The sequence below is a fragment of the Rattus norvegicus genome, chromosome 1 (genome assembly GCF_021556685.1).
Source record: "Rattus norvegicus strain SHRSP/BbbUtx chromosome 1, alternate assembly SHRSP_T2T, whole genome shotgun sequence".
NCBI lineage: Eukaryota > Metazoa > Chordata > Mammalia > Rodentia > Muridae > Rattus > Rattus norvegicus.
In genome coordinates this window covers 165,888,863-165,916,616 of record NC_141534.1, presented here as the reverse complement: position 1 = coordinate 165,916,616, position 27,754 = coordinate 165,888,863, and the positions used below count along the sequence as shown (strand labels likewise).

The window sequence follows — 27,754 nt, the reverse complement described above, 5'->3', positions numbered from 1 at the left end:
TATAGTCTTATTCGTTCACTGCTGTCTGAGCTTTTATCAGAATTATCTTTGTTATTCATTGGCATGGAGTTGTCAGTGGTGTACATAGTCATCCCACCAGCATTCTGGTCCCAAACACATACACACTCACCAGGGAGACCCAGATGCTCCTGACGGCACACCACATGTTCTGAGCATTCACAAAACTAATCCCCCTTTTCATGCCAGTCTCGGTCTTCTAGCTTGTTCCTACAAATGCTTTCTGTCCTGTTATCACTGTCCAGTTCCAAAGCTGTTTTCTCAGTTTTAGGTAACTGTTATAGCCGCACTGCACTCCTGGTCCCAGTTCCCTTAGTTTCTTCTGTGCTGCTGTAATAGAATATCTAAGACTTAGCAATTTGTAACAAACAAATTCATTTCTCACAGTTCCCAAGACTATGAATTTCAAGGCTTTGTTGTTGCATCAAAATACTTTGGAGTATCTGGAGACATGGCTTAGCAGTTAAGAGTTTTCTATTTAACCAGAGAACCTGCATTCATTTTCTAGGACCCATATCCTGCAGCTCACAATCATTTGTAATTCTGGCTCTGGGGATCCAGTGCCTTTTAATCATCATGGGCACCCCACACAACATGCTCTTTAGTGCTCTCTCTCTCTCTCTCTCTCTCTCTCTCTCTCTCACTCACACACACACACACACACACACACACACACACACGGGGGGAGAGAGAGAGAGAGAGAGAGAGAGAGAGAGAGAGAGAGAGAGAGAGAGAGGCCAAACTCAACCTTTTATAGTGAACCCATTCCTGTGATCAAGTCGTAAGGGTAGAACCCTTCTGTCCTAAACTCTGCCGAAGGATCCACTCCCAAGGCTATCACAATTCAGTTTCATCTTGCATTTCAAAAGGACAAACATTTCAGGACCTGTAGACTATCAGGGCCTCTGTTCCCTCCCCTGCTCTGGTTGTCCTTTGTCAGTCCTTGCTGACTATTATCTCTGCAGGTTTTCCAGCCCTTGGTGAGACAATTTGGTAACATATTTGCTAGAGAATCATAACTTTAAACAATTTACTGGCATCAAGTTGTCTATATTCCTTCAGTTTAAAGATCGCGTTCGTATCTGCAGTTTGTTTCTTTTCTCATCTCTAGTTCCAAAGTTCTTTTCTGTGTACTTCCTCAAGTGTGTTTATTGTGCAATGAATACATTTTAAATTAAACTTGCTAAAATGCACATGGATGGTATTAGGAACAAATCTGGGAGTGATTTAGCCCGTTCTTATGCCAAGTGTGGTGGTTGTTGCCTAAAATGAGTTATTTGAGTTGTAAATTGGAAATGCGGAGACTTGATTATTGTTCTGTAACCACTGCCCCATTGTGCTTGCTGCTGGTTCTGAGAGGACTTCTTAGTCAGACCTGACATTCTTATTAGCATATGCTCTCATGCCCACCCCCCATCTTCTCAGTAGAACATTCCCACCCACAGTGCCACCAGTTACTTTTCAATGAAAGTATATTAATTTTATATGTAGCACAAGTATTGTGTTTTATTTGATGCCATTACCATGAGACTGTGAGTTTTCAACTATGTGAGTGGTCTAGACAGAGGAATGTCGAAGGCTTTAGGGAAGATTCCTGGTTTGGAAGAATAATACTTAATAAACTCTTCAAGTATTTGAGGGATTCCCGTGTGTCCGACGAGACTGCTGTAGGTGCTGTAGAGATGCAATGGTTTGGGGGCACACCAAGGCGCAGTGCAGAGCTCTGGTGCCTTCCCAGGTTGTCCCTTCTGACTCTGCTCTTCCGTACTCTGCTTTAGGACATCACTTCCTTTCTGTTCTGAACATGTAAGATGTTCTACTCTCTTAATGACCTTGAGAAATGATTTCTAATCCCCTTCAAGGCAGCCCCCTTGCATGCAGCATCCAGACCCCTGCATGCCCTTCTTTCAAACGGCAGCTTGAATATTGCTTCTTTTAAGCAAGCCTTTTAAGGAACAAGTTATCTCAGACTGATGTATCTGCTTTGAAGGGATAATTAGATTTGTACATATACATAACTCTAGTGTGTGCTTGATGAGAGATGTGGTTATAGCTTTGTCAGCAAGATGAAGAAGTATGAGCTAATGACAGAGGACACATTGATAACTGCTTAATGGCTCACTGTCAAACTGGAAGGAAATTTTAATACTGTGGCATAGGGCTCTGGTTTTGATCTAGTGCTGTTCAAAATGTCTACTCCTTCCACTGCTTACCAGCGAAGTGTTTGCTGAGCACCTCATGTTGGGAAACGCAGCGTGCTGGGGGGATGTAACAGTGAGCAGGAGCTGCAGTTCTTCGTCCACACACAGTACAGCGTAAGCGTGTGAACAAAGAAGACTTGCTGTGCAGTGCAGTGGCAATAAGGAGCTTGTAGACACGGTGATTATGTGCACAGCATTAGTGTAAAACAAGACCCAGGGACCGGAAAGCTGGAAGATATTCTCAGCGCATCTTAAGTTTCAATAGGAAATGTAATTGGGATGGGAATGGTATGGGCAGAGAGAGGCTTACATGTGTATATCAGCCTTATTTATTTGTTTGTGCATTTTATTTTAAATTGTGTGTGTAAATCTGGAATTCTGTGTGTATTTGTGCACGTGAGTGGAGTGCTCGTGGAAGCCAGAAGAGGGATTTCCCAGAACTAGAGTTGTAGGTGTTGTGAGCCACCCAGCATGAGTGCAGGGAGTCAAATCCCAGTACTCTACAAGAGCAGTATGTGCTTGAAATCACTAAGCCCTTTCTGCAACTCTAACAAAGGCACACTGACCCTTTAGTCACTAATCAAGTCAATGTTGATAATTAGTGAGGTCTGAGTTGTTAGAAAAGTTGAATTATATCCATCGACATGCGGTATATCCAGAATGAGAAATGGTAGGGACTTCGTTCTGCTTCGCTAACTTTAAAAAATGATCTCAGGGGTTGGGGATTTAGCTCAGTGGTAAAGCGCTTGCCTGGCAAGCGCAAGGCCCTGGGTTCAGTCCCCAGCTCCGAAAAAAGAAAAAAGAAAAAAAAATTAAAAAAAAAAATGATCTCAAGGTCGCTTCCCAGACATTTTTCAATGCTCAACACATTGTAAGAAAGCATAATTAAACATGCCAGCAATATATTTCATAGGACCTGAGAAAAACAGAACCAGTAAAAATCAAAACATGCCTTATTGTCTACTCTGTAGTGTAGATGGGCCTGTCCCCACTGAGGGAAGGAAAGAAGGGAGGGAAGCAGCATTCTGACACACCTGTGAATAGTGACACTGCAGACAGGCTCAGGACACCAGCTCTAACAGGATGAGGTTACATGTTGAGGAGCCTATAGGCCTGTGCTGAACAAAAGCAGTGGACAAATGACTACAGCATGCTGAGGGTCATGGTCCTGGGTGACTGCAGTCCGTGTCCTGTTCCGTTGCATTGTAGAGCTCACTCTCCTGACTTAGGCTTGTGTGGTTGCTGGCACAGTTCACCTTCTTGTGGTTGTAGGATTCAGCTCCCTAGTTCTTGCTGGTTGTCATCTGGGCCTAGTGTCAACACCAGAGAGGCTGTTCTAGGTCCTTGCCCAGTCCCCTACCCCACAGGTCCTGTCATGCTTTAAACTCTGTCTTTCAGGAAGAGCTCATCACTTTAAGAGCTTACCTGATGAGGTCAGACCTAGTGAGTATATTAGTGTGGGCTGCCACAAGATTCCAGAGACTGGGTGGCTTTAACAGAAATGTGTTTTCTCATAGATCTGAACAGGAAGTCTGAGACCAGAGTGCCTGCATACTCAATGTGTGGGGAGGGCTTCTTTCCTGGCCTGCAGATGACTGCCTTCTCCAGTATCCTCCCATAGCCTTTTTTCTGTGCTTGAGTAGAGAAGGACACTTCTTCTAGGGCAGTGGTTCGATCTTTAAATGCAGTTCATCTTGTGTGACCCCCAACCATAAAATTATTTTTGTTGCTACTTCATAGCTTTAATTTTATTACTGTTATGAAGTGTAATGTAAATATCTTTTCCAATGGTCTCAGCAGCCCCTGGGAAAGGGTCATTCAACTCCCTCCTCCTAGGAGGTCGTGACCCATAGGTTGAAAACTCTAGTCTAGGGCCACCAATCCTATTGTATTAGGATCCTAACCACATGACATGACCCCATTTAACCTTAGCTCCTAAAAGCCTAGGAAGTTAGGACCTTAACACATGGATTTGAGCAGGCAAGATTCAGTTTGTAGTATCTTGGTAATCTTCTTTTTGATTAATTCGAAATCTACAGGGGAGCTGTGTTATAAGTTTGCTATGTCTCCTGACAACTTCACATTGTCAGAGAACAAATCAGGGAAAGTGTAGCGAAGCAAATGAGATGCATCTATTTCCTGGTGTCACTTCACTGCCTAGCACAGCAAATCTAATGAATGCTTATTTCTTCAACAGAATTATTAAGTCAATACGTGTACATGATGTTCCAGGTACAATTTTATTTTTTAAATTGTATCTCAGAACTGACTTTAAATTTTTGATTCTCCTGCTTTGGCCTCCTAAGTCCTGGAATGAGAAGCATGTGCCACCATGCACGACACATGTCTCTTTTTAAATGGACAGATAGGACCATACCTTTTAGAGCCTGTGAACACTTAGTGCTATACAGAGGCTCTCACTGTTGTCCCTTCTGGTGATTGATACACAAAGACCTGAACATTTCTCGAGCCTCATTCTGGTGCTGTGATTTTGGTTGGCCACTGCTGAAGTGCGTGTTTGGACGTTCCGGCAGCAGTGTTCATTTGGACGGAGGAGGCTGTGAGCTGCCTATGGAGGAGAGTGGGGGCCGAGTAGGCTTGGACAGTGTTCTGTGTGGCAGTCAGCTCTGTAGCCTGATAATTCCCGATTGTTGTGGAAGCTTGATACAAATATATACTGTAAACCTTTACAGGATGTAACCCTCTAGTTACCAGGAAAAGAACATCCTTTTAAACCGATGGGTAATATTAATATGACTAGAAGTACATGTATAGTGTGTTAGAGATGTCACAGTTGTGAAAAAGGGACAGCAAAGAACTGACCATAGCCATTAGAGGCCTGGAGAGCATGAAAGGTTTGTACTTAGCAGAGAAGGGGGAAAATGATTTGGGTCTGGCTGTACTAGGCAACACTGATGCTTGTTTATTCCTTTACTCATTTGTCTGTGTATCACCTACCTATTGCCTGCCTGCCTGCCCGGCTAGCTAGCTAGCTAGCTGATTTTTGGAAACAGGGTTTCTCTGTGTAGCTCTCTGGCTTTTCTGGAACTTGGTCTAGAGACCAGACTGGACTCAGAGATTTGAGTACCTCTGCCTCCCATATGCACCACTGCTGCCAGAGCACTGACATTTTAAGTCGTGAGTTTGTAGCTTGTGATATCTCTAGTTGTCTTTAAGAAAATTTAATCCCATCCAGAAAGAGCCCTCCTTGTGCTTGTTCTTGGGTTTGATGGGGAGGTGTCTTAGTTTTCCCTATCTTTTAAGCTGTTAACAAGTTTCATTGCACTTTGAATAAAGTTCTTGCCCCCTCCCCAAATAAAAGAAAAAATTTAATTCCAGTGTCAAAAGCCTCTGTAATTGCAGTCTAGATGAGAACCTTTAGTTTCTCTCTCTGGCCTATGAGAGGTAAAGCCTGAAATCTAGGCAGAGGGGAAGCCTGAGGTCCAGGGTTATGTTTTTCTGTTTGCCGTGAAGAGTGCCGACAGGCAGCACAGGGATGCCAGGCTGGATCAGTGGATAAAGCATTGGGGCTGTCAGGGCAGATGGGCTACAGTGAGGAACTGAGCAAGTGACGTAGGGGTGCCTTGGAGGATGCAGTTGAGAAAAGCCAGCCTGACATGGAAAGCCAACTGGGGCTGTTAGCTGGGCGAGAGGGTGATTGTGGCTGGGGTTTGAGGTGAACAGATTAGAAGTGATGTTTTAAATCAGTCGCTTACTGCTAAATATGTTGATGCTGCCCAGACTTCAGGTTCCTAGATTCTGAGACAGTGGTCACTGCTTCCCAGAGGCATTATGTCTCTAACTGCTGTGACATCAACTCCTGCAGCTGTCCTGGTCTCTGCATGTCCTCACTTTGGATTTTTTTGTTTTGGCAGGTTTTTTATTTCTTCTTTTCTAATTCCTCCGGTATTGATGTTCCTCTGAAGTCTGTTCTAGGCTCTGCTCTCTCTCATCCTCACAGTCTTACTGGGTGACCTCATTCACTCTGCTCATGTTAGTGATGTTATGAAATGTTGTAATGTTTCATAACATTATTAGCATCTGAGTGCTAATGATTGCCACATTTTCATCCCTGGCCAAGGTCTATCTCCCAGCACCCGTCTCCATACTGAACAAATACCCCACTCTACTACTGATGTGGCATCTCACCTCAGTCTCAAGTAAACCTTCCCAGGTGGCTCTTCTGCTCCCACACAATGACAGCACCATTGCTTTGGTTTCTGCTGTGATGTGGTAACTGTGTCTTTGCCGTCATCATTCAGATCACAGCACAAGATTCTTTTATTATTCAGAAAATCCCCTCATCCTCTGCCAGACACTCTGACATGGCGTCCAGCTCCTGGCTGAGCTAGTTGTTGGCTGACTTTACCAGGTCTTCAGCTTTTATGTGTGTGTGCACATGCGTGTGTGCATGCATGTGTGCACACAGTCAGGGTATGAGACAGTGAAGACAGGATCCCTCAGCTCCCTGCTCTGGCTGCCTGCCAACAAGCTTCCTCTACTCATCATAGACTCATCCTCTGGGAGGGTAAGGCAGAATAAACTCTTTTCTCCCGTAGTTGCCTTTGGTCATGGCGTTTCATCTCAGCAACAGAAAAGTAACTAGTACAACCTTTGACAGGATAGGAACCAGAATATAGAAAGAAGGTAGAAAACTAACATGAAATCAGAACAACTCAGGTAATAAATGGGCTAATGAAACACCTTTTGAGACAATTCTCAAAAGATGAAATACAATTGACCCGTATACCCAAGGAAAATATTTTCAGCTTCACTAGAATGCAAATCAACCACCAAAATGCCATGCTGACTGAGGCAAAAAGACAGTCATCAAGAAAGCTGTTAACAGTGTGTTGGCAAGGATGCCAACAAGAGAGAAACCTACACACTGCTGGCAGAAACGTTCTAGTCCAGCCCTATGGAAGGCACTAAAAACAGGTCCTTCATATGGCACAGATGTGCCACGTAGGAGCATTTCTCCAAAGGTCCACGTCGAGGTATCCCAGAGATCACTGGTGCACAGGTCTGTTTACTGCAACTCTGTTCACAGCAGCAGCCTGCATACTCAACAATGGAGGGATGCATTAAGAAAATATATGTGTATAATGTAATTGTTTTTGATCCTAAAGAAGAAAATGGAATCAATTGGAGAGAATCATATTAAGCCTGTTTAAGACAGTGCCATAAAGATGAAATATTATATGCTTTCTGTCATTGTGATTTTTAGATTTTACATAGAAACATAAAAAGCATGTTAGTATATATGATCTGAAAGTAGATGAGCTGTTTGGGGATCAGGGTGAGTAATGGCAGGGAGGAGCAGAACAGGGACAGTAGGAAATTGTGATACTCAGTGTCTTAGTTTGAGTTATTATTGTTTTGCTGACACAGTGGAAAGCGTTTATTTGGCTTACACTTCTACATCATGGTCCACTATTGGAGGAAGTCGGGGCAGTAGTTTGATGGCAGGAACTGGTGCAGAGGCCATGAGGGGTGCTCCTTACTGGCTTATTCCTCATGGCTTTCTTAGCCTGCTTTCTTATAGCATCCAGGACACCAGCCCAGGGATAGCACCACCCACAAAGGGCCAGGCCTTCCCCCATGAATCGCTAAGAAAATGCTCTACAGCTGTATCTTATGGAGGCACTTTCCCAATTGAAGTTCCTTCCTTTCGGATGACTCTAGCTTGTGTCAAGTTGACAGCACACTCAGACATACAGGCACACATCTGTAATCAGAGCACATGTAATCCCAGGTAGAATCATGAGTCTCAAGCCAGCCTGCACTATGCATGTATATGCAAATGTTTTGCATCTTGAATATATTTTCCTATATGTTACTTTAGAACCTTTATAGTTTTCATTTTTACATTCAAGTTTCTGAGCAATGACATTCATTTTTTAGTGTGGAATGAGAGAGACATATAAGGCATTTTTTTTTCTCCATAGATTAAGTTATTTCAGGGCCATTTATTGACAAGGACTTTCTTTTCTTGTTAAAGCAGATGGGTTATATAGTAGAAGTTCTGTTTCTGTAATCTGAATTGAACTTCACTGATGTAACTGTCCAGGATCATGTGACTAACAGTTTTGTGGAGGTGCTGTGGTCTGGTGGTATAATATCTCCCCTGCACTCCTTAACCATGTCCTGGCTTCTCTGGCTTGCATTTCTGTATCATTTCCTTCAGTGAGGGCCACAGTAGTTTTGATTGTGATTGCTTGGCTGCTGTAGATCAGTGAAGCAGAGAATCACTGACAGTGTGACTCCTCAGTCTATGCGTCTCCACCTGTTCCCTGCTCTACTGTCCCAGCAACACCTTATGGGTTCTGAGTTAAAACCTTTTATGTCTTTCATTAGACTTATTCTTAGTTATTTGTTTGTTTGTGTGTGTGTGTGTGTGTGTAATACACACACACACACACACACACACACACACACAAACAGTAACCAGTCTATCAAATTTATTCTGGTTGCTGGGAATTGAACTCAGGTCCTCTGGAAGAGCGGTCAGTGCTCTTAATTGCTGAGCCATCTCTCCAGCCCCAAATTTATTCTGGAATCATAAATTTGGCCAAATTTATTTCTAGTAGACTTGAATTATAGATCCTTTTGATTTTTGTATATTTACAACCATAGTCTTTGCAAATGTATACTCTTGCATCTTCTCTTTTTGACAAATGTCTGTTAACTGGACAAAGGAGTTTCATTGTGTCTGTCCATACATGTATACCCATACTTTGACCAGACCAATCCCTTGATACTTTTGTCTCTTGTTTTCCTTCCCTTCCCACATCTACAGTGCTGCTTCTTTTTATGCCCTCTTTCAGTTGCCTTGATTGCTTTAAACATCAAGTGCTGTGTTGAATAAAGCACTGACTGTGGGTGTCTTGCCCTCTTCCTGGCCTTCAACATAATGTGGCTGCAGATTATTAATATATTGGTCAGAAGATTTTTGTGATAGCCTTGTTGTGTTTTGGTTTCAGTGTTACTCTTGTGTTGTTAGTCAAATTGTCTCTGAAAGATGACTACACTTAGCATTTTACCAGCAAAGCCTGAGCTGGTCTCTATGTAAGCAGACAGTATTCTGATGTTTTTAGTGCAAGGAGTTGAAACGGGGGTCAAAGGTGCTAGTCAAGTATCACCACTGAGCCAGACCCCCCAGCCTTAGAAGGTTCTAACTACAAGTCTAATTTAACAGGCAGTAAGTGTTCATATTTTCTATTTCTTTTGATATGGAAACTAGTGGTTTGAGGGCAGTTTGATTGTTTCATCTAAATTAAACCTGTTGACATGAAATTGCTTGTGATTGTTTCTTAATTCCCGCAGGTGCCTCCAGGCTCTCCAGTTGCTGTGTCACAGAGCTGTCCGGGAACTAAAGTTCCTTAGCTCACAGTTCATAGTTCACATAGGAAGCCCAGGTTCTGATGCCCATGGTGATGGCAGAGGGTGCAGGATCTGAGGGCGGAAGGATCGAGCTTCAATCAGGTGCAGAGGCAGCGTGTGTTGGGCCAGACTGGTCCCGTTCATATAACCTGCCTGTCCTGAGAATGGAAAGGGTCCCATGAGAGCGCATCCCCACTGACATCTTGGAGAAGTCACTTTTAAAGCTCCCGTCACCCCTCACTACCACCACCCTGGGACTGTGCTTTCTATCAGGTTATCCTTTAGGGGGCATGGTTAAATCACGATCAGACCAGAGCAGCTGGTAATTTGTTTTCATGCATTAGATTTTATCTCTCTTCTAACTGACCTTTGACCCCCACCGTCTTTTGCTGTCTCTGTTTCATTCAGGGTAACACCTGGTTTTGCTCAGATGGTTACCGACCACGTCAGCCTTCTTGTTCACCACATCACTCTACCTTCATTGCACAAACTAGAGTCTCCTGTGGCATTTCTTTGCATACGTGTTCCATGCATTGACCATGCCTGCCCTTCTGTCTAGCCTCTGCTGCCTAGTCTAACCTCTTTGTTCCCTCTCCTAGCCCTCACCATAGTCCCTGATAGGCTCTGCATACAGCTTTTTTTTTTTTTTTCTTTTTTTCCGGAGCTGGGGACTGAACCCAGGGCCTTGCGCTTCCTAGGCAAGCGCTCTACCACTGAGCTAAATCCCCAACCCCTGCATACAGCTTTTAAAAGTACAAATATAATGAAATCTTTTCCAGTGTAAAAGTTGAATGGCTTCCTGATATCTTCAGAAGAGAAGCCTGTGCTCTTTCCATCGTGTGCAGCCTTTCCCAGCCTGTGCCCATTTGTCCCTATTAGTCTCTGTAGCCCTGCTTCTTCTCTACTTTGTCCCTCCCCACAAGTGATAGGAAGTGTACGGCCATCCTGGGAGTTCTGATTTGTCCTTCCTCCTCTGAGACGCATGCGTTACAGTTCACATGCCACATAATCAACACTAAGCAGACAAAAACATCTCAAGTGCCATTGTCCGAGATTATAGGTACTATCTGTTAGTTGTCAGTATTTGCAAGTATTTACTAAATATACAACTTTTCAATTGTTATATATCTATCTGGCTTCCAAGAATTTTTATTAAATCCAGTTTCTGCTTGTCTCTCTCAGATAACGTTGTGTGACAAGGCGCATCTGTCCTCTGTCACCAGGGTGACTGAGGTAGCTGCTTGAACTCTTAGCATGCAGTGTGCTGAGTTGACCTCAGCTGGGAGCACTGGCACTGACCTGTCACCCAGGTGACTGGATGGTAGCATCTCTTTATAGATGCTTTCCATAGAACTCAACAAGTGTCCCTCACCCTCAGGCAGCCGTTCTGTGTGAAGGCAAAGCAGTTGTTTCTCTGCCTGTCAGGCCTTTCCCTCCTGACCCCCAGGAGGATCAAGATGTACCATGTTATTTTGAAAAGCCTAAATACTTGAAACTTTTATTCTCCATTTGGATTTGAAAGAGGAACGTTATGAGCCCGTCTTGATGTGTCAGGGGCTCTGAGAGTCTATTTGGATAACACTGAAGATTGGAGGAAATGTGACTCTGTCTGTGTGTTTTAAGCCCCCAAGGTAAGATCAGAAAGCGTCTGGGGCAGAGAGAGCCAAATAGTTGAAGTCATACATTAATTATGGTCATGAATCATTTTTATTTTTAAAGTCTTTACCATTTGACAAGGTTGTTTGCATAGTACGGTGGAGCTCTGAGCAGCTCCCTCCCTGTAAAAGTAAAGCTATTTGTTGACTTGTCCCTGGGTTGATAATACTTATTGTTTTTAGTGAAAATTGCTTATTTCCCCTGCCCAAAGGGGAGTGGTCTTTATGTACTTTTTCTTGATAAAATATTTTGATCTTATAAATGTAGGAAACAGAGTCTTTGAGTTAATCTCCCACTCTATCAGTCAAAATGTCCACTCCTAGGAATGTGCTTACATATCTGTGAATGCTGGACAATCAGGAAATAGATTGAGAGCCTCCTTTGTACTACACTCTGCTGAGCATCTAGAATGTGCATGAGTATTCTTGCCCCTCAGAAAGACCTAAGAAAAAGGACAAGCAAAGAGCCATTTGCTGTGATGTGGTCCTTAGTGCTGTGGTCCTTAGTGCTGCGCATCACCATTTTGTGTGTGATCTGGTGTATATTTTGTGTGTGATCTGGTGTATATTTTGTGTGTGATCTGGTGTATATTTCCATTTTGTGTGTGATCTGGTGTATATTTTGTGTGTGATCTGGTGTATATTATTTTGTGTGTGATCTGGTGTATATTTTGTTGTGATCTGGTATATATTATTTTGTGTGGGATCTGGTGTATATTTTGTGTGTGATCTGGTGTACATTTCCAGAGGAGGAACAAATGCTTTCAGCTGCCTGGTGCAGCCAGGGAAGGCCAGGGAACAGGAGTTATGGCTGAGCTGCCTCTTAGTGGACCTTCAAGAAACAGAGAAAATGTGTGGGCAGATACATGGATTATACAGAGGCACAGAAATAAGAAATGCCAGTGGGTCAGTACAGGGGGGAGACCCGCCTGGGCATGGAGTGGAGAGGGTATGGGGAAGACCTTTTCTTGCACTCATTCAGTTCTGTAGAGGTGTGTTTGTAAGACTCTGTTATCAGTGTCTTGTACAACAGGATGCTGAGCCCTGAGGGAGCTGCTGATCTTCAGTAATTATCAGGGACTCCCCAACAGCCTAGAAGGGTCCTACTTAGGTCTCTGCTTCTAGAGATACTGATGCCAGAAATCCATTATACAATGACACCCCAACCCCCATGAAGTCATTTAGGCTAAGACTGATAGCTACTTTTAATGGAATAAAATTTCCCCACAGTATATCATAATGCAGTTTGGTATGGTCCTCAGTCAAGACTTAAGGTTCCCATTACCTCAGATCTTCCTCAGTTCTCCAGAATCTGTCACTTGCTCAGAAGCAACTCACTATTCTTTGTCACCAATGATAGCTTAGACCTACTGTTGGGTTTTAGATCTGGAGCAATGTACAGCACTGGTTCTCCTTCTGCTTCTGCTCCTTCACTGGGCTTGTTTGGGGATTTACTCATGTTCTGTGTTACTCTCCTTTTTATTGCCAGGTAGACTACAGGTCTTAATTTGGTTCTTAGTTTCATATTTGATGTACACTTGGATTGTTTCTGTGACCTTTTTGAGATGGAGTCTCACTACTGTGTCCTCACTAGTCTCCAAATTCTAGGCTTAAGTGAGCTTGCCTCAGCTTTCCAACTATCTGGATGTATAAGAGCACCTGGTTATTGATCTATTTTTCATCTTTAAGTTAATAACATACTTCCTTAATCATGCACCTATAGACAAACCTTGGAATCTGACAGATTTTAAGATTAGTTTGTTACTTCTAGATCTTTTACCATTTATATAAATTATAGGAATTTATATAAAGCAAACCTCATGAATCCCATGTCTCTGTCTCCCAGGAATGAGATTACAAGCTCCTGCTGCCATCTCCAGCTTTTACATGGGTGCCAGGGGTTGAACTCAGGTCCTCATGCTTGAGCTGTAGGCTGCTTTCTGACTAAGCCGTCTTCTCAGCCCCTCAACTAGATCATTTTCTAAAGTGCTTCCAAACCCCTAGAGTCCTTTACCCTAACTATGTCGTAGCAGAAGTAGGCATTTCAGAGTACTGTTATTTTAGGACTTGTAATTCCTGTTACTTCATTATATGTTTGACTCCAGAAATAATTGGTTTGTTCAGGATTGATTCTATTTATCCTAGGAGATTTATAATTCATGTCTGTGGCTCTCTGTTTAGACTTTGTAATTAACTCACTTACATTTTTCTACAACTTGTATTTCTAGGCTTCATAGAGCCCAGTGTGCAATTAAACAGACTCAGGTAACTGTTCAGAGAATTGGAAAGGAAATTGAAGAAAAACTAAGACTCACATCGACAAGCAATGAGCTGGTAGGTTTTTGTATAAGTACTGTTCAAACTCTTGTTTTCTTCAAGTGATTATCATATTATTCTTGGGAAAAAAAATCTCTAGATGGTAATAATAACGATGCTAGTAATGTTGCATTTAGATGGCTGCTGGTGTATTTTAAATGTTAGAAATCAAAGTTCCCATCTGCTAATAATGTAAGATAAATCTGTCACATTCCTTTAGATGAAACTTGAGATATAATTACTTGGCAGATGATAGCAGACTCTTTTATTAACATTTTATACATGTGAACTCCAAGAGTGAAAGGTGCAGTGAGTGACAGTAGCTGCCAGGAAAGAGAAGCGGGAAAGAAGGTCAGGGGGACTAATGTACTCGAAGAAAGCATTTGGGTTGGTATTGATGGCTTGGCTGCTAAGACCCCTGCACCAAACCTAAAGAGTGTGGTCCCTGGGATTTCTGTGGTGGAAGGAAAGAGCTCTTCCACTCCTATAAGCTGTCCTCTGACTTCTGTAACACACGCACATACAAATACTAAATCAATAAATGAATACCATTTCACCGGTGTATACACACAGGCTTGGGTTTAATGAAGGTAGTTTCTTACAACTTAATTTATACTTTGGCTATTCTCACCCAGGACGAATCCACTTTTAAAAGACGAATTTTAAAATTAATAGGATCAGTTGTAAGAGTTTGATTTGTGAAGTGTTTACCTTTAGAGATATCGGGATTGGGTGAGGCATTCCAAAGAAATCATGACCTCAGTCTGGATGGACAGATCTCATATCTTCATAGAGTATGATGCTTTTTTTTTCTTTTTCCCCCGGAGCTGAGGATTGAACCCAGGGCCTTGCACGTGCTAAGCAAGCGCTCTACCACTGAGCTAAATCCCCAACCCCAGAGTCTGATGCTTTCTTATGCTCTCCCTCGAGGGGGAAAGAATGGCAGCTTTGAAATGACCGTTCTGTCTCTGGAAGCCAAACATGCACCCTAAATCACACTTTGCTTCAAATGAAAAATACTTAAAATTCACAGCTTGCTATAAGTCCCAGGAGTTGTTTGCTCCCTGGGACCATTATCTCCCAGATGCAGCTCTTTCTACCATTGCTTGCACATGCTCATCTAAAGGCACCTTGGACACTGAAGGGTTGTCTACAGTCACATGCCCCTGTAACTGTGGGAGATGCGTGCGTGTGCGTGTGCGTGTGCGTGCGTGTGCGTGTGCGTGCGTGTGCGTGTCTGGGGAGAACTTGCTGGGTTTTATTTTTTTTCCTTCCCTCTCCCAGGCAAGACAGGGAAGTGACTTGCATCATTAAGTGACTGCATGTGCTTTGTCTCAGTGTGGAACCATGTATGCTTAATCCTGTTTTCTAAAGTATGAGTGGTGACACACAGGGTAAGGGATAGAATGTGTGAGGTCAGGTTCAAAGGTTCACTGTGTGTTTTTGTGCTGCCTAGTTAACACAGAAGGAAGTCAAGGGAGTTTTGAACTGGAAGTGAACCTAGAAATCTTATAGTTCCATAATAACCCCTGAAAACCACACCCCTGGTACACTCAGTACCTATCGTGCATGTTTTTTCTCCACATGGTATTTATTACCATCTAATGCGATATCTATTAAATATATTTGTATCTCTCCAAACTCTATGAGAACTGGGATTCCCAACCCCTACCTCGCTCTCCCGCTTCCTTCCGTCTCTTCCTCTTGCCTCTCCCTCCCTCCCTCCTTCCCAACCTTCCACCTCATTTGATTCCCAGCATCTAACAAATGTTTGACTCATAGGAAATGTAAAGTATATAGTAAGTATTTATTGAATTTAAGAATGAGTCTATGGGACTGGAGAGCTGGCTCGGCAATTGAAGAGCTTGCTGCTCTTCCAGAGGACCGAGGTTCAGTTCCCAGCACTTATGTGGAGCCATTCACAGCTTCCTATAACCCAAGCTCCAGGGGACTGATGGCCTCCATGGCCATCTGAACACATGGGGAATACATACACATATAGACACACAAATGTACACATAAATAAAAGTTAAAAGCAAAAGAGAATGAATCCAATGTAATAGCTCATTAGAATAAGACAGGAAGCCATAGTTTACTTTGTAGCATATTAGAAATAGATACCTCCCTTTGCACATTGGTCCAATGTACAGTGAAAAAAAATGGTATATTTGATGCTGAAATCAACCAGTTACCTGCCTCGACCCTCTTCTTAATGATCCTTAAGTATTTCCTGTTCAGAGACACCGAGTTTATAGCTGAAGCCTCAGCGTCCTCTCATGTAACATCCATGCCCAACATGAACTGTGGCTCCTAACTGTATTTCCTAGGAAATGTCTGGTGTAATGTGCTCACTTGTAATCCAGCACTCAAGAACCTGAGTCAGGATAATTGTCATGTCTGAGGCCAGCCTAGCCTACTTAGCAAGTTCAAGGCCAGCCTGGGATACATAGCAAACCCTTTCTAAATTAAGTGAACATATAATAAATAGTCTTTCGGGTTGACTTTTGTGACATTTTCCGTCTTCTGGTGTTCCCTCCTCTGTGGTGCTCTGCGGTCCAGTTCACCTTGCGTTTGCCCTTCCCTAGCTTGCCTTTGGCCCCCTCTCACCAGGCCCGGCTCCTTAGGTAGTCTGACGGTCTTTAGAAACAAGATCTGGTCACTGTGTGTGCTTGGGCCTTGGGTGCTCACTGCTTTTACAGCCCCCTCAGTGCACATGGCTATCTCTGCATGAATGTATACCTATCTATATTAAAATAAACATGAGTTCATACTAATGTTTTCCATTCTAGTGCCACAGTGTTTATTCTGGTTTTCTCATTCATTTTGTTTATTTGCAGTATCTTTTTCTGATAGTGAGAAACCTGGCTCTCATTAAGTATAATGTATTTATCCGTTAAGTCCTGGCATATGTGTAAAGTGGTTCCGATTTCTTTTTCCATTTGTTTTGTTATTATAATTATTAGTGTATATTAAATCTCTGTATTAATGGACTTCACTGTGACATTTCTACATATACACATATCATGCTCTCATCCACTCTCCCCCCACACTTTCTCAGCCCCTCCCCAGCTGCCTTGCCTGAGTACTCTTTCTACTAATTTTGGGTCATCTGATAGGTTATTTTTAATTTTAGCTTTTGCTTATGAGAGAAAATAAACAATAATCTTTTCCTATTTTTAATTAGAATTTTTTTCAATCTATTTGAAGTTTTTTTTAAATGAGTATGTGTAAATGTTAAATGAGTATGTGTAAATGTGAGTCTGCATACTGCATGTGTGCCTGTTGCCTATGGAGGACAGAAGAGGGCATCAGATCCCTGGAACTGGAGCTACATAAAATTGTGAACCATCATGTGTTAAGACTCTACCTTGGCTCTTCTGGAAGAGCAACCAGTACTTTTAACCTGTCTTTTCAGTCCTTATTAATAGTATAAATATATTGTAAATAAGTATATACAATATATTATTAATTATGTAAGTATGTATATTATACAATACGGTTATATATGAAATAAAGATACATATATATGTATATCTTTATTTCTATATACAGGTTCTTTTCCTTACATCTACATGATAAATATGTTGTTTGAGTCTGTGTCTTTGATTTTTTTAACTCATTGTTTTAAAGATTATTTTTGTTTCATATATATATATATATGCTGTTTTGTCCACATGCATATATACATATGTATGTGTGGTGGTATGCATACATACACATGTGTTGCCATTGGAGGGCAGAAGAGGGCTTTGAATACCCTGGGACTAAAGTTACAGGTAGTTGTGAGCCATCTGATAGGGGTGCTGGGAACATAATCCAGGTCCACTGCTAGAGCAGGATATACTCTTAATCATTGAATCATCTCTCTAGCCTGCTTTTTGTTGTCGTTCTTCTTCCTAATGTTATTTAAAGAGCAAAAAACTTAAAGTTCAGTGAAATCTAATGTATTCGTATATATGTGTGTGCATATGTGTGCTTGCATGCATAGCTGTTCATGTGTGTGTGTGGAAGCACAGACAGTGTGGGAAACAGGAGAAGCCCCATAGGTGTTCTACAGGAGCCTCCACCTTGCTTTGGGTTTGTTTTTTCTGGCAGGGTTTCACTATGTAGCCCTGGCTAGCTGCAACCTTTCTATGTAGACCAGGCTGTCCTCAAACTCACAAGATGCACCTTTCTATGCCTCCTGAGTGCTGGGATTGAAGGCAGGGTCTGTCACTAGCCTCCAGCTCACCAATCAAGCTCGGCTGGCCAGCCTGTCTCCACCTCCTCAATCCATCAGCTACAGATGTGTGCCATGGTTACCACACCCAGCTTTAGCTCTGGTTTATACATGAGTTTTGGGGAATCGAACTCAGGTCCTCATGGTAAGCAGTTCACTAACTGAGCCATCACCCCTGTCCTCTGATGGTTTGTTTCATTGTTGTTTTTCCCTTTGCTTCAAGTCTTTCTCTTAGTTTTTTGGGTTTTTTTTCCTTTTTTTTTTTTTTTCTTTTTTTCGGAGCTGGGGATCGAACCCAGGGCCTTGCGCTTGCTAGGCAAGCGCTCTACCACTGAGCTAAATTCCCAACCCCTTTTCTCTTAGTCTTTGTAAGAGTCATCTGCTTGGTTCAAGATCCCAGACATTCTCTGGTGTTTTGTTCTAGAAGTTTTAGTGTTTGGAGCTTTGTGTTTATATCTCTGATTCGTTTCAAGTTATTTTTGTCCTTGATGAAGAAAGAGTGAAAAATTTCCCCCAACTGATTGTTCAGTTGACAGAACAGTATTTGGTGACAGCTTTTCCTTTCCCTATGAATTACCCTGACATGTTTGTCTAAAGTCAGGTGACCGCTTACGCACGCATCTGTTTCCTTTCCGTCTCACAGACTTGTTTGCATACCTTCCCTAGCCATTGCTGTAGGTTTGTCAAGAGAGCAGGTAGGGCAAATACTCTAAATGTTTTTAAAAGTTCCTGCTTTTTGTTTTTTAACTCCCATAGATTCTTTATGTTGCCGAATGAGTTTCAAAACTAGTTAGACAGCTTTTACCAAAGAGAGCCTGTTGGAGTTTGAGTAAGGATTTGTAGAGAATTACCATCTTAACAATATTGAGGTCTCCAGTCTATGAACATGACATTTATGCCTTATGTAGACTTTTCTTTAATTCTCTGAATAATGTCTTTGACCCCCTTTGTTAGAGTTAGTTTTAAGTTTTTGTGGGGGTCGGGCAAGCACAAGGCATCGTGCCAACTTCAGCCAGGTGTGGGAGTGAACTTCACGAAGCCAGGTCAGAGGGAAAAGACAGGCTTCCATCAAATGCAGTATTGACAATAATTTGTTCTGGCTTTAGGGTGTTCCTCTTCCTAGTCTCTGGGATTTTATCATGAACGGATATTAAACTTGGAGGAATTAAAATTGAGGGAATTTTTTTTTTTTTTGGTTCTTTTTTTTTTTCGGAGCTGGGGACCGAACCCAGGGCCTTGCGCTTCCTAGGTAAGCGCTCTACCACTGAGCTAAATCCCCAACCCCAAAATTGAGGGAATTTAAGACAGGAGAATCAAGAGTTTAAGGTTAGTCTAGACCAAATAGGAAGACCTTGTCTCCAAAAACTCAGTAATAATTAGGGCAACTCCTTTTGAACTTTTATTTGTCATTTACCTGTGAGCAGTATATAAGGATTCTATTCATTCTGATTTATTTCTACTTTATGTAATAGTATTTTTCTGTAGGTAATAATCTTCGTTTTGTAGATTTTTTTAGTTTTTATGCAAACAGTAGTATCTTCAGATTTAAATGGTAGGGATTTTGTTGTTGCTCTTGCCGCTTTTGAGACAGTTTTAGTAGCACCCCATTCAGCTCATGTTTGGGTAATTCTAAGTTCTCTGTTCCTCTCAGCAGTGGGAACGTCCTACAGGATACACAGGGACTGCCTTATGCCCCCTCAGGGACTACTGTTGTCCTTGCTTCATGAAGTATGACATTAGCAAAGGTCTCTACTGGTGTGCGACTTAATTTATCCTAGTTTCTGGGTGATTTTTAAAGTCATGAATGGTTTAAATGGTTTTTTACATATAGTGAGTCAATCATGATTTTCTCATTAATTTAAAAATGATTAAAGCAAACACTGTTTTTTTTATTCCAGTTTTAATATTTCTTGCAATACTGGTATAGGGTGGGGTGGCCTCATATTGCCAGCTCTCACTCTTCTTTTGTCTGCACTCTTGACGAGGGACAGAAGCCCCCTAGACCTTTTCATTAATCTCTAGTGCTCGCTAAGAGTTTTCTCTCCTTTAACTCCTTGTTAGAATAGTTTGCTTTCCATCTCAGCTTATTTTGAATGGCTTTCAAGTGTCTGGCACTTTATCTGATACTTTTAACATCTGTGCTGGTTGCTCATGTGTTCATGCCTCTTTCCTAGAGCATGAGTCACATTCTCCAACTGTTCGTGAGTTGAGCAGTATTGCACGGCACCCTGGACAGTCTGAATGTAATCTGTAGACTTTGAGGATTTGCTTTGAAAAGCATTTGTATCTTAGCAGGCAGTCCACCTGGTTAAACGTCTGTGCTCCAGGCACCAATTCCAGCTTCACTGGTCAGCACTGGCAGCTCTGCATGGATGTGTGCAGGCTTGGCTTAGGGTTCAGCTCCAGGGTTCATGAGTTTGAACAGAATTTGTTTATCAGTTCTGGTTCCACAGGCATAGTCATAGGATAAGGAGAGAAAATTGCCTGTGTGTGCTTCTGTCAAACCTCGGCTTCTCCTTTAAATGGCATACCATTGATCACCCTGCAGAAACTATACTAGTCCTTTAAACGGCATACCATTGATCATTCTGCAGAAACTATACTAGTGTCTTCATGTATTGATTAGAAGATCAGTGTGGTAGGTGTTTATTCTTATTTAGAAGCCAACCTTTTTATATTGTATATAAAGATATATAAACTTTCACCTACGTATTCTACCTACACCTGGGTTCCAGGCCTAATAGTACTACTGAGTCAGTAAAATTAGTTGGATTAAATGTTTTCTAAGGAAGTATTTTCTCTTTCTTAGTGACTAGCTACGTGTAGAAGGAAGGAAAACCACCTATAAATGACATTTGGAAGTAATTTGGTAACTTCCACAGCTCTGAGACTTTTTCCAGATTGTTAGTTACTTCCAGTTGTGGGTGATGACCACAGATAAGATAAAATATGCTCTAAATCACTAATTCCTCGAATGTTTTGGTCTTAGAACCCTTTAATATGGTAAAAGTAGTGACAATCTCTAAGAATTTGTTTACACTATTAGTATTTATTATGTTAGAAATCAAGTCTGAGAATTTTTTTGTTTCTGTTTTTTGAGATGGGCTTTCTCTGTGTAGCCCTGGCTGTCCTGGAACTCAGTCTGAATACTAGACTGGCTTCAAACTTAGAGATCCACCTGCCTCTGCCTCCCAAGTGCTGGGATCAAAGGAATATGCCACCACCACCTGGCTCAAATCTGAGAAATTTTAAAAGTTATTTTCTGACTAATTTTAAAGTGCCAATAACAAATCTATAATGTTCATACAAAAGATTTTTATGAGAAGTCTATTTCTTTTAAAGAGAAGTTCTGTTTTGTTTTTGTGACTGTAACCTTGTCAAACTGCATTCTTGCTTAATACAAGTCCAGTGAGATGGCTCACTGGGTAAGCATCTGTCAGCAAGCCTGACAAGCTGAGGTTGACCCCTCAACCCATGTGCTGGAAGGAGAGAACCGACTCCAGAATTATCTTCTGACTTCCACACAAGCACTCTGCTGCGCGCACACACACACACACATACACACAGAGAACACACACACATACACACGCACAGAACACACACACACACAGAACACACACACACAGAACACACACACACACAGAGAACACACACACACACATACACACGCATACACACAGAGAACACACACATACACACGCACAGAACACACACACACGGTGCATGCATACTCACGTGCACTCACAGGTGGACACACAAATGCATATAACAATTTCTGCTAGGCCTCCAGCAGCACTCATCCTGTTTGGCAGTAAATCCCTGCAGTACCCAAGCAGACTCTCATGTGCTTTATAGACAGAGGGCCAAGACCGCAACAGGGGCCCAGCTGCTCAATGCGATTACACATGTTTGAAACTTTGATTATCCCAGGGCCATTTTTTAGGAACTTGTGTCTGAGGGTTTTAAGCTCCAATGTGATCTATGAGAAAATACTTGTTAGCTTATATTACTTATAGGATGTATTATTTATAGATCAATCTGTCATTGTAAAATGAGTGTTTAACATTACCCATGTTTTTTTAAAAGACGCATAAATAGAAATGTGTGCTTGCAGACATGCATGCCTGTGATTTCTGAGGGTTGTATAAAATCTAATTAAAAGTGATAGATATATCTGGGCAGATGTGTGACATTAACTGTACTTGGAATGAAGAGAGAACTAGAGCGCAGCAGCCCATAGAAGATACTTATGTTAAGATCTTTGATCAGCTCGCCTTTGAAGTGTGAGCAAGGAAACAGAGCCATGCCAATGGCAGGGTTTGTTTACTCCTCAAAAACGGGAGCCAACAATCCTGGTTCAAGCGAATGGGTCCATTTCTGTAAATGGGCCAGCTTCCTCACACGGACCATAACACAAACATGCTATGCTCAGCCTTCCTGGGTCAGCTTTGTATTTAGATAGACTCGTGAGTTTTGTGCTTTGAAATGAGAAAACATTCCCAGTTTGAGTGTGTACCCTGGAAGTTTCAAGTTACCCCATGAGCCAGGCTGTGGTTTCTGAATAATGCTCTCTGCCCAAAATATTTGTATGTTTTATGAAAAAAAAATAAGTTAAAGCATTTGAATACCTATATCTTTTTGAAAAACCTTATTTTTGTAGTTTTGTTTTGTTTTTTTCCCTTCAGTGATGTTAAAGACCCAAAGGTTTCTATTCACACTAAAGAAAACCCTACTGGTTTTGGCTTGGTGGCTTGGCTCCTTTTTATTTATTTATTTTTTTAATTAAGCCACCTTATTGACCTTTCCCTCAATTCCTTAAATTATAAAGCATATAATGTAACATTTCTATTCTTAATGATTACAAAATACTTATGGATTCGTGTGTGGAGGGACGTGTGCCATGGTGTTTACATGGAGGCTGGACAAGTTTGTGGAGTCAGTTTCTCCTTCTGCCAAGTGAGTTCCCGGAATCAAACACAGGCCGTGAGGCTTAGCAGCAAGACGCTTACTCACTGGGCCAACTTACCAGCCTGTTTCAGGTATCTTTATAAATGTATAGTTCATTGGTGTCTTAGGTAGGGTTTGTATTGCTATGGTGAAACGCCATGACCAAACACAAGTTGGGGAGAAAAAAGGTTTATTGGACTTACACTGCTACATTGCTGTTCATCACCAAAGGAAGTCAGGACAGGAACCCAAGCAGGGCAGGAACCTGGAGGCAGGAGCTGATGCAGAGGCCATGGAGGGTGCTGCTTACTGGCTTGCTTCCCGTGGCATTCTCAGCATGCTTCTTAGAGATCACAGGGCCACCAGCCAGAGTTGGCACTATCTGCAATGGGGCTGTGCCCTTCCCCAATGATCACTAATTGAGAAAATGATTTATAGCTGGGTCTTATGGAGGCATTTTCTCAACTTACGGTCCTTCCTGTCAGATAACTAACTTGTGCCACGTTGGCACACAGAACCAACCAGTACAATTAAGTACATTCATAATGTACAACCACCTTTAGCATCTGTGACCAAAGCTCTTTTTATTTTGGAAAGCTGAAATGTCATCGATGTTAAGTACTGACTCCCCCTCCCCTCCCCTTCACTCCCAGGCCCAGCCGCCATTCTGTCCAGATCCGCATGCATCCTCACTCCTCATCCTCCCCACACCCGATGGGTATTGAACCCAAGACCTTATCTATGAGGGCATATGCTCAGTTTTGACTATTCTAAGTCCCTCACATTAGACATAGAGGGCTGTTTGCAGCTTACTCACCCCAGGGCCCTCCTTTCTATTGTAGCATGCCCTGCATTTTGCTTTTCCATCTGTTTGTGATGAATAGTTGGTCACTTCCACATTTTAGAACCTCATTGACTCTTCCGTTTTTACAATGTTTTGACAAAACAAAATAAATACCTTGGTTGAAATCAGCTAAAACTATGTCATAAATTCCTCATAAATGTTTACATTGTTCAAAAATTCTATGTAGGAGCATTCTTTTTTTTTTTTTTCGGAGCTGGGGACCGAACCCAGGTCCTTGCAGTTGCTAGGCAAGCGCTCTACCACTGAGCCAAATCCCCAACCCCAGGAGCATTCTTTTTAAGGGCATATTTCCTAGATTGTCCAGCTTAATGTAATGATGGTAGGAAACAAGGCTTTGTGCTGATTCCTTGGCTGTGTCTGTCATGGACTCTTGGACCATCTACCTCGAGTGATTGTTTCTGGGTGAGAGACGGCTGCCGGTGCTTTCAACATAGTCGCCCAGGATCGTTTCCTCTCCCCGTGCTTTAAAAGGGCTGTGCCATGATGCGCCTCACTCAATCCCTGGGTTTTCTTATTATTGTCTAAACACCAATCAAGGACTGACTTCTTCCTTTGTGAAATTTCCCCAAGCTCCTTCCATATTTTGTTAATTTTTAGTTTATTTTATAAATATATTTTGTGTTATAATTTTAATTAGCTATATGATACTTTTAGAAAGGACAAAAAGTCATCAGGTATAGCCAAATTACACTTTGATAAATATTTATACCATAGAAAATCATAAAAAACCATATTACTGATACCATGTGATAGAGACCAACAAAGATACTTCCTTATAGCGAGTGTGTGCTCACAGTGTCTCTGATTTATAAATAGAGGCATGTTCAGAGAAGATATTTGATAGAAAGGAATTTACCTCCTTTTGCTTGTGTGTGTGCTATACATACATATTTGTATGTGATTCTCATATGTGGGCTCACACCTCACATGTATGTGTGAATATTCACATACATCAGAGGCCCAAGGGTGGCATCAAGAGTCTCTTCATTGCACCTATATGCTAGTCTAACTAGCCAGCTTGCCCAGGGGATCCCCATCTCTGCTCCCCTTCTTTGCCTTCTGAGCAAGGCAGCCTACCTGATACTGCATGGGAACTGGAGAGCCAAACGCCAGTCTTTGCTGTAATTGCTTACAGTGCTGTAGGTTGGTTTGTGTTTCTTTAGGCTCTTCTGTATCAGTTGTTCCATCACCCGTAAATGTCTTGCTAGTCCTCCTTCCCTGTCCACATAGCCTTCCATTTCTTTTCGTGTCTTATTGCCATGTTAAGAACTTCTGATCCATGTACGGCAAGTAGAAACCATAAAGGCAACTTCTTGTCTTGTTCTTGAATCTAGGGCAGTATGCCTAGCTTCTTACCATTAAGTATGATGTTAGGTGCCAGCTAAGCACGTTTTCACTTTCGTTTCTGAAACTTGTGGTCTTTATTATCATCAATAGGTAGTGTGTTTTGTGGTATGTCTTTATTGTATACAGTTATCATAGGTATATATTTATTGATATTATCAGATGCCTTTGTTGGTTTGAAACTTGGTAGATGTGCAATTATAGCTATGACTTTATATTCATAAATTTACCTATGATTTTATTTTTTAGAAAAAAGAAAGTGAATGTCTGCGATTAAAAATTTTGGTGCTTCGAAATGAACTGGAAAGACAGAAGAAAGCTCTGGGACGGGAGGTGGCCTTCCTGCATAAGCAACAAATGGCTCTACAAGACAAAGGTGAGTAGTGCAGCCAGACAGCCTCTCTCCATAGACATATGCTAGTGGTGTATTTTGTTTGGTTGTGTGTGTGTGTGTGTGTGTGTGTGTGTGTGTGTGTGTGTGTGTTGGGTTTGTTTGTTTGTTTGTTTGTTTGTTTTGAGACAGGGTTTCTTTGTGTAGCCCTTTTGTAGTCTTGGAACTCACTCAGTAGACTAGGCTAGCCTCAAACTCAGAGATCCGCCTGCCTCTGCTTCCTGAAGGCTGGGATTAAAGGTGAGCACTACCACACCCAGCTTGATTGTATTGGATTTTTGTTTTGTTTTAAATTTTTTAAGGTATTTTTGAAATATCTTGATGTTTATAGTATGCATAGTAATACAAGTCTATATATATATACACATACATACATACATACATACATACATACATATATATATATATATATATATATATATATATATATATATATATAAAACTCTACTTTTCACAAAGTGAACACACATGTGAGAAGAATTTCCATACTAAAGACTTACGACCCCGTGGCACCTTCTGGTGCTCCCCACCAGTCACCATGATTCCAACCACACTAACTAGATACCTTCAATCATGAGACCAGAGTTTGATTTTTACCTAATGATGCATTGTACATACACATTTTGCTAGCTTTTTCAACATGTTTGTTAGAGTCCTTTAATTATAATTGATTCTTAAAGCCAAAAAGAATTTTATCATGCAAATACGTATTTAGGTGCTTTCAATGTTACTAATCTCCATTGAAGCTATTACAATAGTCCTTCCACACATGATCTAGTACATGCTTTCTAATGGAGATTGCTATGCATTTCAGTTTGCTAGAAACCTAGCAGTAAACTGCAGGATTGTAGAGTGTGTACCTTCTTCAGCTGTAATGGATGCTGTTTCAAGGATTTCCAGAACATCTTCCACCTGCCTGGCCTCGCCTGTGCCCAGACCCTGTGTGCTGCACTTCGTCTTGGTGTGGTGCATGCAGTGTGCCCTGTAGTTCAGGTTCCATTCTGACCAGCATCGTCCTGTGCACTCAAAGTCAACCTGTTATTAAGCGTCAGTCGGGGGCTTTTACTTATTTATTAAATCTGTGTGCTGCAGTTTCTGGAGTTCGCTGTTGTTTACGGATGTGGGGACTTTGAGATGTGCATTAGGCACATGGTCTGCCCCTCCTGTGGGCTGCTGCTTTCATTCTTCTAGTTTACTCTTGAGGTTTTGGAGCCAGGTTTAGGAAACATTGCCTGTTTGAAGACCTTAAAGGTGCTGTTCTGTGTGTTCTTCAGAAATATTTACTGTTTCACTTTGCACATTTATATCACCGGTTCATCCGAAGAGAGGGTTGTGTGTCCCATGAGTTACAAGTGGCATCTGTTTTCCAGGGACTGAGCACGGCACCTACACTTTCATATGTGTCTGCTGCCAGGGCCTTGCTCAGGCCTGTGGAGGACCCTCTGCTCCTGGCCATCAATCTACTTTTCAGTTTCTGTTTTCCTTGTATCAGACTTTGTTTTGATGTCTGTTGAAATTCTTTAGTTTAATTGTTTTTCTTCCAAATCATCTTGGTTATTCTTGTTCTTTTTGCATTTTTGTATGAATTTTTAGACAAAACAGAAAGCCTTGCTAGTAGTTTAGTGGGACTTGATTGAATAGATCTGTCAGGATAGTTATGGGAAATAGAATCTTAAGGTTCTGTCTCCCACCCCAGGAAAACCCCACGTGCCATTGGGTCTTTACAAAACACTGTCGGGACTGTAAAGCTGGGTCTTTGCTTAGTTGAGTTTATTCCTTCCTATTTTCTGATGCTTTATGAGACTATTACAGTTCTGTTTACCATTTTCTACTTGATGATGGTATATAAATATACTGTTGGCCTTTTTTTTTTTAAGTGATACTGATTTTTTTATTATGTTCAAAAGAAAAATTTTGGTTGTAGAGATGGCTTAGTGGTTAAGAGCTCTGGCTGCTCTCGCAGAAGACCTGAGTTTGAGTCTCAGTGCCTGCATAGTGGTTTACAACCATCCATCATTCAGTTCCGGGGATCCACACCTGCTTCTGACCTCCACGGCACACATGTTATACACAGACATGCATGCAGGCAAAATACCCATACATATACAATAATAGAATGATTTTTAACAGCTCACTTTTAAGAGATTCATTAATTTAATACTTTAAAGCCCAAGAAATACTGCTAGGAAAAAACATTAATAGATATGCTAATTTGATACATACCCACAAACGAATGGTAGTAGAAAGTCTTCGGTTTTCATAATGTTTCTATAAGAGCGGAAAACTCTGTATGTACAGTGAACAATGCAGTTTATAATGCAAAACAGTTTTGGCTGAGCAGAAGCATTAGAAAGTTAGGATCTCATGTTGATCCTGTGGTAAATACAGTGAAGCACTAGACAGTGGGAAGAGAGT

The 27,754-nt window shown here is 41.7% G+C and overlaps 1 protein-coding gene across 4 annotated transcripts in view; it reads left to right on the top strand.

Annotated features, from left to right (window-relative positions):
* The window catches only part of Uvrag (UV radiation resistance associated), a 256,155-nt gene that overhangs the window by 111,177 nt on the left and 117,224 nt on the right, over nucleotides 1-27,754 (top strand). For all 4 annotated transcript variants that reach the window (XR_015624349.1, XM_087558677.1, NM_001401542.1 and 1 more), the window contains 2 exon segments: nucleotides 13,486-13,591; nucleotides 25,198-25,324. Coding sequence is in view for 3 of the 4 variants with exons in the window: in XM_087558677.1 (XP_087414803.1) it covers nucleotides 13,486-13,591; nucleotides 25,198-25,324 (233 nt within the window). In the remaining variant the exon portion in view is untranslated.